At 55.8% G+C, this 14100-nt stretch overlaps 1 protein-coding gene across 2 annotated transcripts; it reads left to right on the top strand.

The window, feature by feature from the left end:
• The first annotated feature begins 1037 nt into the window (after positions 1-1037).
• LOC144951100 (E3 ubiquitin-protein ligase Rnf220-like) lies at positions 1038-13893 on the top strand. 2 transcript variants are annotated; one of them, XR_013640454.1, is made up of 12 exons: positions 1038-1239; positions 2392-2434; positions 3139-3284; positions 3921-4092; positions 4360-4453; positions 5197-5283; positions 6790-6848; positions 7617-7692; positions 8537-8645; positions 8994-9068; positions 12409-12618; positions 13719-13893. XR_013640454.1 is itself a non-coding variant. In XM_078881272.1 (11 exons), exons 1-11 carry the CDS (start codon positions 1180-1182, stop codon positions 12478-12480), a joined length of 993 nt encoding a protein of 330 aa, XP_078737398.1. In that variant the 5' UTR covers positions 1038-1179; the 3' UTR covers positions 12481-13893. The 2 variants fall into 2 exon arrangements, 1 of the variants encoding a protein (XP_078737398.1); XM_078881272.1 differs by having other exon boundaries at positions 12409-13893.
• The last annotated feature ends 207 nt before the right edge of the window (positions 13894-14100 follow it).

Raw genomic sequence — 14100 nt, 5'->3', positions numbered from 1 at the left:
CTACATCTACAGAACGTGAGGAACCAGTAGCATCTACATCTACAGAACGTGAGGAACCAGTGACATCTACATCTACAGAACGTGAAGAACCAGTGACATCTGCAGAACGTGAAGAACCAGTGGAATCTACATCTACAGAACGTGAGGAACCAGTGACATCTACATCTGCAGAACGTGAGGAACCAGTGACATCTACATCTGCAGAACGTGAGGAACCAGTAGCATCTACATCTACAGAACGTGAGGAACCAGTGACATCTACATCTACAGAACGTGAAGAACCAGTGACATCTGCAGAACGTGAAGAACCAGTGGAATCTACATCTACAGAACGTGAGGAACCAGTGGCATCTACATCTGCAGAACGTGAAGAACCAGTGGAATCTACATCTGCAGAACGTGAAGAACCAGTGGCATCTACATCTGCAGAACGTGAAGAACCAGTGACATCTGCAGAACGTGAAGAACCAGTGGCATCTACATCTGCAGAACGTGAGGAACCAGTGGCATCTACATCTGCAGAACGTGAAGAACCAATGGCATCTACATATATAGAACGTGAGGAACCAGTGGCATCTACATCTGCAGAACGTGAGGAACCAGTGGCATCTACATCTGCAGAACGTGAAGAACCAGTGGCATCTACATCTGCAGAACGTGAAGAACCAGTTACATCTGCAGAACGTGAAGAACCAGTGGCATCTGCAGGATATTCTACAACTTTTAAAGCCGTTCCCCCGTGTTTAGTGTCCACGCCGTACAACACGTTTGTAATGGACAGGAGTAAAGTTGTATTTACGAACAAATCGACTTACGAACAGAGACCCTCCCCTTGGAACCGGCCTCGTTCGAAAGTAAAAGCCTCCCCGCATTCCGAGAACCTCGTAAAATATTTGTGTCGCAAGGCTCACGCCAAAGAAAATTAACATAATTAATGCGACACCGTCTCTCGCGGGCCAATCAGCAGCGCTCGCCTTGCCGTGACGTCACCCGCAAACCCCGCCCCCCCCCCACACCGGCTGCCTTGGAGTCGGCATCACAGAAAACTGAGGCGGCCGCGGCGGCCGCGGCTGTAAGGGGGCGAGGAGGAGGAGGCGGAGGCGGAGGCGCAACAACACCGCCACCATCCGCAGCCATCGGACACCACGGCCCCGCGATCGCCGCCTCCGTCCCGCGCCAATGGAGGCGGCAGAGGCCGGGGAGGAGGAGGAGGAGGCGGCGAGCGGGCGAGGCGCGCAGGCGAGTTCGAGGCGGGAAAGCGACGGGGGTAGCGACGGAGCGCTCTCGATTTGGTAGAGCGCTTTGGGGTGGCGCGAGGCCGCGCTCTTCTCCCATTGGTCGAGGGGGGGCGCTCGCGCTCCGAGCCCGGGCGGGGGGCGGGGGGGACGTGTTGTTGTGTGAACTGGGAAATGTGAAGCGGGGTTTTCGTGGTTTGTCTGGAGAGTTAAGGGGGGACCCCCCGGGACCCCCCCCCCTGTTTAAAGGGTCTCGAGTTAAGGGGGACCCCCCCCCCCGCGGGGGGTCTACAGTTAAGGGTCCGTGCGTGTGTTGAAGGCGTCTTGGTTTAATGTTTGATGTCCTCTCTTGAGAGTTAATGGGTCCAACAATTGACGGTTCGTGATGGGACCTCACTCAGAGCTCTCAAAAGTCCTAATCGTGGCATGGTCTTTGTGCTGTTCGCCTTCTGGCGATGTCTGCTGGTCTAACACCGCTGGAGACTCGGCTCTAAAGAAAGCCGTCACTGCCGTGGATCAATCAGCTTCAAAGACAAAGCATTGCACGTTCGCCACCAGTAGATGTGGTGAATGCAGACGAGATTCCCTGCAAAAGGTTCATGTTTGGTGTTTTAACGTCTTAACAAAGCGGCTGGCTGTATTTCCCTGGACCCGAGCTCCGTTACATTTGTGATTGAGCAAATTGGCTATTATTGTAATTCCACTGCTTCACTTTAGCTGACGGTGCCGTTGCATTTGACATTGACCCCGGCTCTGGGTTACGTTTTCGAGTTGGACCCCGTGGGGTTAATGGGGCCCCTTGGTTAAGAGGTCAGAAGGTGGTAAGGGGTCACTGTTTCTCCACGTCACGTGGTGGTTGACCGTTCCTCACGCTGGCCATTGAAGGCGCAGACTATTTTAAGGTGACCCATATTAAGAAGATCACCTGTGAAAAAAGCTTCATAGCTCATCGGATTCCTCCTGTCGAAATAAAGAGTCGGATTCTCGTCAAATGAAGAAGTCACGGCGCAGGCTGAAATGTACGAGTCTCCAGTTAGCGAGTTCTGGGTAAAGGAAGAACGATTTCCCTTTAAGTGGGTCCCCATTTCGGGGGTCGTGACCCCCACTGAACTGAATCTTATCCCCCCCCCCCCTCTGTGCGTCTCCACTCTTACAGGCGCTGATGCGGGTGAAGGGAGGGAGGCATTCCAGAGAGAATGGTACCAGGCTCATCATGACGGCACTCACATCCCACGAACGTGATGGCATGAAATCTCCCTCCCTCGTGCCCACAACCTTGCAGATAACGTATTTTAAGGATTATAAGACGTCTACAATATTGGAACTGGCTTGATAACCGATGATAAACAGGCTACGATATGGCCAAGCGGTAGCATCTTCTGATTATTCGTGAGCAGTGTTCTTCACCCCCATCGTGCTGTCAAACACTAACGGTTTGAAACGGGTGGCGGCCCTTCAAGAGTGAAAATTAGTGAAGACCACCAGTCTAGGTGTTTGTGGTTCAGGCGCAGTGGCCGCCCCAGTTAATACTGCAGCCGTACTGTACGCTTAGTTAAGGTTGTGGGAGGTTGCGAGTTAAACTCGGCCCATCATCATGGGTTTGATTGTTTGTAAAGAGCGGTACCACTTTGTGGGAATGTCGAAAGTCGCTTCTGTGGATAGACGAGGGTCTTGCCATAGAAATGCGACATTTCCACAGCTGGCTCAGGACTGGAAACTGATGATGAGTAACCTTAGATGCTCACTTGAATGATACATCGCTCTGAGTTTTGACTATGCTCACACGCGGAACGTAGCAACGTCACCGACGCGCCGGATGAACGCCGCCGACACCAAACCCGTGCCGGTGGTTCGATGGGCGACATTGATTTGGAGCCGCGTGCGACCGTTGCTCCCCCGCCAGGCCAGCGCGGCGCGCCGTCGGGCGGAGGAGGAGGAGCCAAGCGGCGCAAGCAGTCGCAGCAAGCGCAGCCGTGCCCCGTGTGCGGGGGTCCGCTCTCGGGCTCCCTGCACGAGCGCAGCCAGCACGTCAACGCCTGCCTCTCGCGGGTGCGTCCGTGAGCCGCTGTCACGAGGGGGGGCGGGGGGGGGGGCAGGGTCCGTGGCCAACACCGCACCCTGCCGGGGGGCGGGGGGGGGCGGGGGGGGGGCAGGGTCCGTGGCCAACACCGCACCCTGCCGGGGGGCGGGGGGGGGCGGGGGGGGGCAGGGTCCGTGGCCAACACCGCACCCTGCCGGGGGGGGGGGCGGGGGGGGGCAGGGTCCGTGGCCAACACCGCACCCTGCCGGGGGGGGGGGGGGGCGGGGGGGGGGGCAGGGTCCGTGGCCAACACCGCACCCTGCCGGGGGGCGGGGGGGGGGGCAGGGTCCGTGGCCAACACCGCACCCTGCCGCCTGTGTCTGTCCACTGTTGAAGTCGACGCGCTGCGCCAGGCGCTCGTCTTAAGGCTACGTTGACCTAGGGGAGGCCCAGGACTCGAACTCGGGTCACCGCCACTTAGTAGCTGATGGCGGCCGTTGTGCTGTGGTATCTTCACAGGTGCTAACAGGACTTGCCGCAACAGTGGTCACGGCTATAGGGGTGATCTTTGTCTTGTTGTGTACCTACGTGTGAATGTGTGCGATTGGCGGTCGTTGTTGTTGTTGTGTACGGGTGCATATTGCCGTGTGCTCTCGTGTGAGCAGGGCTGTATGGCCGAGAGCCGCGGTGGTGGCGGCAGCGGCGGCAGTGGTCGCGACGAGCTGAAGGTTTGCGTGGACGGGAGCAGCTCGGAGGAGTCGGAGTCGTTTGAGGAGTACGAGTGGTGCGGGGAGACGCGCATCCGAGCCAGCTCCCTGCTCGTCGGAGGATACCGCGGTGAATGCACGCGCACCTGCCGTTTACCGTGACCAGGTGGCATCGTCCACTGCTGGATGACAGCCCTGCCCAAGCCCATGTGCATGACTGTGTGTGATTGCCTGTGTTTGACTGCTGGCGTTCAACAGCCTCTCCGCATGTGTGTGTGTGTGTGCGTGTGTCTGCGTGTGTGCGTGTGTCTGCGTGTGTGTGTGTGTGCGTGTGTCTGCGTGTGTGCGTGTGTCTGCCTCTGTATATGCGTCTGCCTCTGCGTGTCCCCGTGTGCAGGCTCGGGGTTCGTAACGAACAGCGGTGTCTGCCACGAGAGTGAGGGGGAGTTGGACGTCGAGGGAGACCAGAGTCTGCAGTTCGGCTCTCCCCAGTATCCTCCCGGCACTCAAAGCTCACGAGCAGACGCAGTCACGGGCAGTCATCGGCCTCGACGAGATCCTTCGTGGGAACCTCGCTCTGTCTACCATTCCACTCTGCTCCCCTCCACATACTCAACTACCAGTCCCCTCTCATCTCTGGATGCCCCCCTCCCGGCAACTCTCCGTTTCTGCAGCGAAGACTTTCCTGTCAAAATTCCCCAGTCAACCTTCGCCCAGTGGGACGTTGCCCTTAGAGTCGAGAACTCTCTTCCCTCAGCCGTCCGTGCTGTCAGCTCCCTTACCGTGTGCCAAGTCTAGGCTGCAGGACAATCTCTTCTCCTCGGCCGCCTCCAATGAAATACAACGCCTTGAGATGCGGGCTCATATCGATGCCCTGTGAATGCACGTCACGTATTGCATGGCGCCTGCTGCTGTATATTTGGAGTTTGCGTCTCTCTCTCTCTCTCTCCCCGTGGTCGCGTGGATTTTTATCCGGGTCTTCCGGTTTTCCCTCCACATTTAGAATCGACGTGTTCAAGAGCAGTTTGGCTGCTGTGAAAATTTCCACGCGATAATCCACTTTGTAGAGCCATCATTTTTTGTTGAGCCAGACCGCTTCTGAAAAAGAGCTACATGGCTCAGCGGGCCTAACCCGGCACAATAAAATAAAAAAACTTTATCGTCGCATCGTCGCAGTCCCGAGTCGCCGTGCCGTGCGAGTTCTTTAGAGTTCCTGAGCGGGGGCGGCGTGCAGGTACACGGAGGCGGACGTGGTTCCGTGCGACGAGGACGGGCAGGGGGACGCCCTGGAGCGGCAGGCGCTCCGCGGGGCCCTCATCAAGTGAGGGCCCCACGTCGCCCCTCGGCTCGCACCCCGACAATCATCCCCCTGGCTCTACCCCCTAACACTGACCCCCTAACACTGACCCCCTACAATCATCCCCCTGGGTCTACCCCTTAACACTGACCCCCTACAATCAGTCCCCTGGCTCTACCCCCTAACACTGACCCCCTACAATCATCCCTCTGGGTCTACCCCCTAACACTGATCCCCTACAATCATCCCCCTGGGTCTACCCCCTAACACTGACCCCCTACAATCATCCCCCTGGCTCTACCCCCTAACACTGACCCCTACAATGAGTCCCCAGGCTCTACCCCCTAACACTGACCCCCTACAATGGTCCCCCTGGCTCTACCCCCTAACACTGACCCCTACAATGAGTCCCCTGGGTCTACCCCCTAACACTGACCCCCTACAATGGTCCCCCTGGCTCTACCCCCTAACACTGACCCCCTACAATCATCCCCCTGGCTCTACCCCCTAACACTGACCCCCTACAATCATCCCCCTGGCTCTACCCCCTAACACTGACCCCCTACAATGATCCCCCTGGCTCTACCCCTAACACTGACCCCCTACAATGATCCCCCTGGCTCTACCCCTAACACTGACCCCCTACAATCATCCCCCTGGCTCTACCCCCTAACACTGACCCCCTACAATCATCCCCCTGGCTCTACCCCCTAACACTGACCCCCTACAATGATCCCCCTGGCTCTACCCCTAACACTGACCCCCTACAATGATCCCCCTGGCTCTACCCCTAACACTGACCCCCTACAATCATCCCCCTGGCTCTACCCCCTAACACTGACCCCCTACAATGAGTCCCCTGGGTCTACCCCCTAACACTGACCCCCTAACACTGACCCCCTACAATGACCCCCCTGGCTCTACCCCTGACTTACACGTGATCGATGCCACCCTGTAACGCACACGCCGTGGGTGGAGTGGCACGTGTGTACGAGTGGGTGCACGTGCATGCCTGTGTACGCGTGTGAACACGTGTGTGTGCGTGCCTGTGTGTGTACGCGTGTGAACACGTGTGTGTACGTGCCTGTGTGTACGTGCCTGTGTGTGTACGCGTGTGAACACGTGTATGTGTGTGCGTGACTGTGTGCGTGCGCGTGTGAACACGTGTGTGTGTGTGTGTGTGCGTGACTGTGTGCGTGCGCGTGTGTGAACATGTGTGCGTGCGTGCCTGTGGACGCGTGTGAACACGTGTGCGTGCGTGCCTGTGTGCGTGCGCGTGTGAACACGTGTGTGTGCGTGCGTGTCTGTGTGCGCGTGTGAACACGTGTGTGTGCGTGCCTGTGTACGTACGCGTGTGAACACGTGTGTGTGCGTGCGTGTCTGTGTGCGCGTGTGAGCGCGTGTGAACACGTGTGTGTGCGTGCCTGTGTGTGTGCGCGTGTGAACACGTGTGTGTGCGTGCCTGTGTGTGTACGTACGCGTGTGAACACGTGTGTGTGCGGGCGTGTCTGTGTGCGTGCGCGTGCGCAGTGGAGATGTCCCCTGTACGCGGCTGAGTGGAGAACCTCCGAAGTGGGAGCGACCAGAGGGTGGGTTCCAAGCACACACACACACACACGCACGTGTACACACACACACGTACACACACACATGCACACAGACGTACACACACACGTACACACGTGCACGCACACGTACACACATACACGTGCACACACACGTGCACACACGCACACACGTACACACACACGTACACACACGTACACACACGTACACACACGTACACACACACGTACACACACACGTACACACACGTACACACACGTACACACGCACACGTACACACGCACACGTACGTACACACGTGCACGCACACACGTACACGCACACACGTGCACACACACGTGCACACACACATACACGTACACACACGTGCACACACGTGCACACACACACACACACGTACACGCACACACGTACACACTCACGTACACACACACGCTCGAGTACACACACACGCTCACGTTCGCACACGCGTACACACGTGCACACACGCGCTCACGTCCACGCTCGCATACACGCTCACGTACGCGCTCACGTCCACGCTCGCATACACGCTCACGTACGCGCTCACGTCCACGCTCGCCTACACGCTCACGTACGCGCTCACGTCCACGCTCGCATACACGCTCACGTACGCGCTCACGTCCACGCTCGCATACACGCTCACGTACGCGCTCACGTCCACGCTCGCCTACACGCTCACGTACGCGCTCACGTCCACGCTCGCATACACGCCCGTCCTGATTCTGCACTCTCTCTGCGACACCTCTCTTGGCCCACCGCGACCCCCTCAGACGACATTCCGTCTACGAGCAGTGCCGCGGGGAGCAGCGAGAAGAGCAGGACTCAGCGCAACAGCGACATCCACAGGTGTGTGTGTGTGTCCGCACGTGCGTGTGTGTCCGCACATGCGTGTGTGCGCGTGTGTGTGCGTGTGTGTGGGGAGCGGTGGTGTAGCGTTTAGCGCGCTGCGCTACGAACTCGGCGACCCGAGTTCGATTCCCGCTCACGGCCAACACCGGTGACGATTATCTGAACCGGTCCTGTGCCTCCGCTGGGTCGACTCAGCCTCAAATGAGTACCCGGTGCAGTGTGTAAACATCGCCACGGGGGAGACAAAGGCGGGTGAGCGTGATGCTGGCCACCCACCTCGTGTGCCATGCCGGCCTTCATAGGTGCTGCTCGCTAACAGCACTTGCCCCTACAGTCTGTTCAGGCTACACTGGGGGATCTTTGTCTTTGTGTGCCTGTGTGTGTGTCGGTCATCTCCCCCAATGAGTGCCTGCCTGTCGCGGTGTGCAAACGTCATCGCGGTGGTGCTAGCCACACCACCCGGCCGTGCCCCCCGCCGGCCTTGATGGGTGCGCACTAAACAGTACTCGCCCCAATGGCCTGTGTAGGGTTAGATGGAGGATAATTGTACTTGTGCCTTTGACCAAATCAGCTGGAATGTGACCGATCTTGTCCAGATCTTCAGCCTTGATGGTGTTTGGATGGCCTCTGTAGATCAGGTGTGGGGAACGTCCAGCCATCGCGTTAGGGGAGAGTTAATTAAATGTTTGACCAAACATAACGGGCTAATTTTTAAGTTGACAATTTTGCATGGCCCGCGAATGATGTTACAAATATCCAAATGGCCCTTGGCCTCTGTCGTGGAAAAGGCTGTCAGTGCGCGTGCGGTCGAGGAGAGACACTTTTTCCCGTCCGCTTTCAGGCCGGGCAGCAGCTCCAGCGGCGTGATGATCCAGGCGCTCAAGGCCCGGGTTCAGGAGCTGGAGAGGCTGGTGGAGAGAGGAGACCGTTACCACTGCCTCATATGCATGGCGAGTCTGTCGCACGTTTAGGCGGCACGAGCCGCTGCTGCCGCTGCCGCCGCTGCCGCCCCTGTTGTGTGAATATGCGGGTCTTGATGAGGTATTGAGGGTGCGTCGACCCGTACGTGGAGAGGCACCGCGGCAAACTACGATGTAGCAATGTTTCAGTTCCTGCATGAAATCTCCAAACCCTTCATTGACAATTCCTAGAACGCGCAAATCGTGAGTGTGGATGTGTGTCTTGGTACGTGTGTGTGTTTGTGCACTTGTGCGGATTTGGCTTCATAGGTGCTACTCACGAACAGCACTTGCCCCAGCAGTCTGTTAAGGCTACACGGGGGATCTTTGTCTTTGCAGGAGCCGTACACTCAGCCGCTCGTGTCCGTGCAGTGCTGGCACGTGCACTGTGAGGAGTGCTGGCTGCGTTCGCTGGTGATTAGCCAAGTCACACGCACACACACGCACGACACACGCACACGCACGACACACGCACGACACACACACGCACGCACACACACGCACACCCGCACGCACACGCACGCACACCCGCACGCACGACACACGCACGACACACGCACACGCACGCACGACACGCACACACACACGCACGACACACGCACACCACAAAGCACTCGCTCGCACATGCACACACACGCACACACACGCACACACACGCACGACACACGCACACCACAAAGCACTCGCGCGCACACGCACACAGACGGTTGCGGTTCGAATCGAGCGGCCGTGCCAGTTAATACTGCGGGTACAATAACCCTAATAATACTCGGTGCCGGATCAAGCTAGTGCGGGGCCTGCAGCATTATGTTATAAAGGGACCCTAAATACAAAAAAACACGTAAATATTAAAACACTTTAATGTTTTACTTGCACAGTAAAGTAATTGTATTTTTTCATTTACTATACGGCCAGATAATACGACTAAGCGCTCACCATAAACACCCGGTCGTTCGTAAAAGTTGAAGGCGGTGTAGTACTATAGAAATAGAGCTGGTGCAGAATCACTGAACCGGAATTGATAGCTTGAAAGCATTTAGCACGATGGCCCTTGAAAGTGCGGGACCCGTAGCTACTACACATGTAGCTACTACTACACGTGTAGCTACTACTACACGTGCAGCTACTACTACACGTGCAGCTACTACTACACGTGTAGCTACTACTACACGTGCAGCTGCTACTACACGTGCAGCTACTACTACACGTGCAGCTACTACTACACGTGCAGCTGCTACTACACGTGTAGCTGCTACACGTGTAGCTACTACTACACGTGCAGCTACTACTACACTAGTAGCTACTACTACACGTGTAGCTACTACACGTGTAGCTACTACTACACGTGCAGCTACTACTGCACGTGCAGCTGCTACTACACGTGCAGCTACTACTACACTAGTAGCTACTACTACACTAGTAGCTACTACTACACGTGCAGCTACTACTACACGTGCAGCTACTACTACACGTGCAGCTACTACTACACGCAGCTACTACACGTGTAGCTGCTACACGTGCAGCTACTACTACACTAGTAGCTACTACTACACTAGTAGCTACTACTACACTAGTAGCTACTACTACACGTGCAGCTACTACTACACGTGCAGCTACTACTACACTAGTAGCTACTACTACACGTGCAGCTACTACTACACGTGCAGCTACTACTACACGTGCAGCTACTACTACACGTGCAGCTACTACTACACGTGCAGCTACTACTACACGTGCAGCTACTACTACACGTGCAGCTACTACTACACGTGCAGCTGCTACTACACGTGTAGCTACTACTACACGTGCAGCTACTACTACACTAGTAGCTACTACTACACTAGTAGCTACTACTACACTAGTAGCTACTACTACACGTGCAGCTACTACTACACGTGTAGCTACTACTACACGTGCAGCTACTACTACACGTGCAGCTACTACTACACGTGTAGCTGCTACTACACGTGCAGCTGCTACTACACGTGTAGCTACTACTACACGTGTAGCTACTACTACACGTGCAGCTACTACTACACGTGCAGCTACTACTACACGTGCAGCTACTACTACACGTGCAGCTGCTACTACACGTGCAGCTGCTACTACACGTGTAGCTACTACTACACGTGTAGCTACTACTACACGTGTAGCTACTACTACACGTGCAGCTACTACTACACGTGCAGCTGCTACTACACGTGCAGCTACTACTACACGTGTAGCTACTACTACACATGTAGCTACTACTACACGTGTAGCTACTACTACACGTGCAGCTGCTACTACACGTGTAGCTACTACTACACGTGCAGCTGCTACTACACGTGCAGCTGCTACTACACGTGTAGCTACTACTACACGTGTAGCTACTACTACACGTGCAGCTACTACTACTACACGTGTAGCTGCTACTACACGTGCAGCTGCTACTACACGTGTAGCTGCTACTACACGTGTAGCTGCTACTACACGTGCAGCTGCTACTACACGTGCAGCTGCTACTACACGTGCAGCTACTACTACTACACGTGCAGCTACTACTACTACACGTGCAGCTACTACTACACGTGCAGCTGCTACTACACGTGCAGCTACTACTACACGTGCAGCTGCTACTACACTAGTAGCTACTACTACACGTGCAGCTGCTACTACACGTGCAGCTGCTACTACACGTGCAGCTGCTACTACACGTGTAGCTGCTACTACACGTGCAGCTACTACTACACGTGTAGCTACTACTACACGTGTAGCTACTACTACACTAGTAGCTACTACTACACGTGCAGCTACTACTACACGTGCAGCTACTACTACACGTGTAGCTACTACTACACGTGCAGCTACTACTACACGTGCAGCTACTACTACACGTGCAGCTACTACTACACGTGTAGCTACTACTACACGTGTAGCTACTACTACACGTGTAGCTACTGCTACACGTGTAGCTACTACTACACGTGCAGCTACTACTACACGTGTAGCTACTGCTACACGTGTAGCTACTGCTACACGTGTAGCTGCTACTACATTAGTAGCTACTGCTACACGTGCAGCTACTACTACACGTGTAGCTACTACTACACGTGTAGCTACTGCTACACGTGCAGTAGCTACTACATTAGTAGCTACTACAACACGTGTAGCTACTACTACACGTGTAGCTACTACTACACGTGTAGCTACTGCTACACGTGTAGCTACTGCTACACGTGCAGTAGCTACTACATTAGTAGCTACTGCACGTGCAGCTACTGCACGTGCAGCTACTACTAGCTACTACACATGCAGCTACTACACATGCAGCTACTACTAGCTACTACACGTGTAGCTGCTACACGTGTAGCTGCTACATTAGTAGTAGCGTGTAGTAGCTTGTAGTAGCTACACGTGTAGCTGCTACACGTGTAGTGACTGTTGCTCCGAGGGTAATCCGGCACTGGTAAATCCTCGGCACCGTCTGCTCCACAGTGGACGGTAAAGATCCCCCTGACGTCATTCGCAAGACTCGACGGTTATCTGGTGCCATCAGGATCCACGTTTTACAAAATACCTTCGACTTTCTGTATTGTGGAGAGGGGTTAACAGTCCCTCGCACGTTCGTCACTTGAGTCGTCGTGAACGCTACGAGGATAATGAGCCAATTAGCGTCAGCCTCCCCCCCCCCTCCCAATGGCATTGCTCACAACACGCTGGCGTTACCGTCTTGACAACCGTGTGACCACCATGATCCCCCCGCCTTCCGTAGGGTGCCAAGAAGCTGTGCCCTCGCTGCAACGCCATCACGTCGCCTCGCGACCTCCGCCGTGTCTACCTGTGACCCCCCCCCCGACAACCGCCTCCACCACCCGTGACTCAGCCCCGCCGCCCCCCTCCTCCCGACAAGTGAAGCTGCCGCCTGCTACCCTGCGTGTGAGCTCGCCATCGCCATCCCCAGCGACCCAAGCAGAGCGTCCAGGTTCGCCAAATCCCTCGGCCTTTGGAGCGAACACACAGAGCACGGAACCTCCCAGATAACGAGGTTTAGCTGTCCGCAAGGGCCGCCGCCGTCGTCTGCGGCGTGGACTCGCGCGTGAAACGGCACGGAACCGACGCCGCGTAGCCGAGGCGCTCCCCGACTACTCCCATGGCCGTCTCTCCTCCACTCCGCCGGTCGCCCGCTCCGTCTGCTGTGACGTTCGATCGAGACGGGGCGATGAGCGGAGCCGAGGGATTATTTTTTCCGCAATTTTTTGGTGGGGGGTCGCTGGTAGGGTGGAGTAGGTGACAACGTAATAATGGTAGGCATAGCCACGGTGAGGCTTAATCCGTCACTGAATATTTACAAGGTCATTTTGTAGATGGCAAGCGACACGTCGCCACGGCAAGAGGCATCACGAATGCGGTTCGCTGGGAGGAGCGGAGATATTTTTCGGGGGTCGCCGTGCCGGGCAGACCCAGTTGAAGGCTGGAGCCCTCGTCATGGTCAAGTTTGGGGGGCAGGTTGCCACGGTGAGCCCCCCGCCCACCCACAATCCGAATGGACTCGGAGAGATTTTCTATGTCTCCATGTCCAGCGTCGTCGCGATCGGCAGCGTCGTCACGACCATCGTCATCACCGTCATCACCAGACAAGTGGAAGTGTATGACGGGGAGCCGAGTTTGGTGTAGGGACTGTTTGTTGATTCTGAGACCGTGTGTTGATTCTGAGACCGTGTGTGTTGATTCTGAGACCGCGTGTTGATTCTGAGACCGTGTGTTGATTCTGAGACCGTGTGTTGATTCTGAGACCGTGTGTTGATTCTGAGACCGTGTGTTGATTCTGAGACCGTGTGTTGATTCTGAGACCGTGTGTTGATTCTGAGACCGTGTGTTGATTCTGAGACCGTGTGTTGATTCTGAGACCACGTGTGTTGATTCTGAGACCGCGTGTGTTGATTCTGAGACCACGTGTGTTGATTCTGAGACCGCGTGTGTTGATTCTGAGACCGCGCGTGTTGATTCTGAGACCGCGTGTTGATTCTGACACCGCGTGTGTGTGTGTGTGGTCTTGTCGTCTCCGCCGACTTGTGTGGCTAGAGGGGTCGTCTCTGAGTTGCGCGTGCGAGGAAAGTCGCCTGGGATTTTGGGACTGATGCCTCTCTGCGCCCGACGACTCGACGTTTCTTTTGCTTGGATTTCTTTTGTTCTTCAACAAGTGTACATAATGTGATGGCGGTGATATTGTATGCATTAATAAAAACAATTCCCACGACCCTTCAGACTGCCGAGGTCGCGATGGCTTCGGGGGTTGCTTGCGGCCGTGTCCCAGTCCCGAGGTGTGGTGCAACAGGCCTTCGCTCCGCTTTTGTGATCCCCCGGGGAGGACTTCTCGGTAAATTGTGAGGCTGCTCTGGTCCAAGCGCAGTTCGGTAAAAAAATAAAACTCGAATATATTGAGCCGCAATGAATGTGAACACCG

The sequence above is a fragment of the Lampetra fluviatilis genome, chromosome 3, assembly GCF_964198595.1.
Source record: "Lampetra fluviatilis chromosome 3, kcLamFluv1.1, whole genome shotgun sequence".
Classification (NCBI taxonomy): domain Eukaryota; kingdom Metazoa; phylum Chordata; class Hyperoartia; order Petromyzontiformes; family Petromyzontidae; genus Lampetra; species Lampetra fluviatilis.
This window is presented reverse-complemented; position numbering and strand designations above follow the sequence as displayed.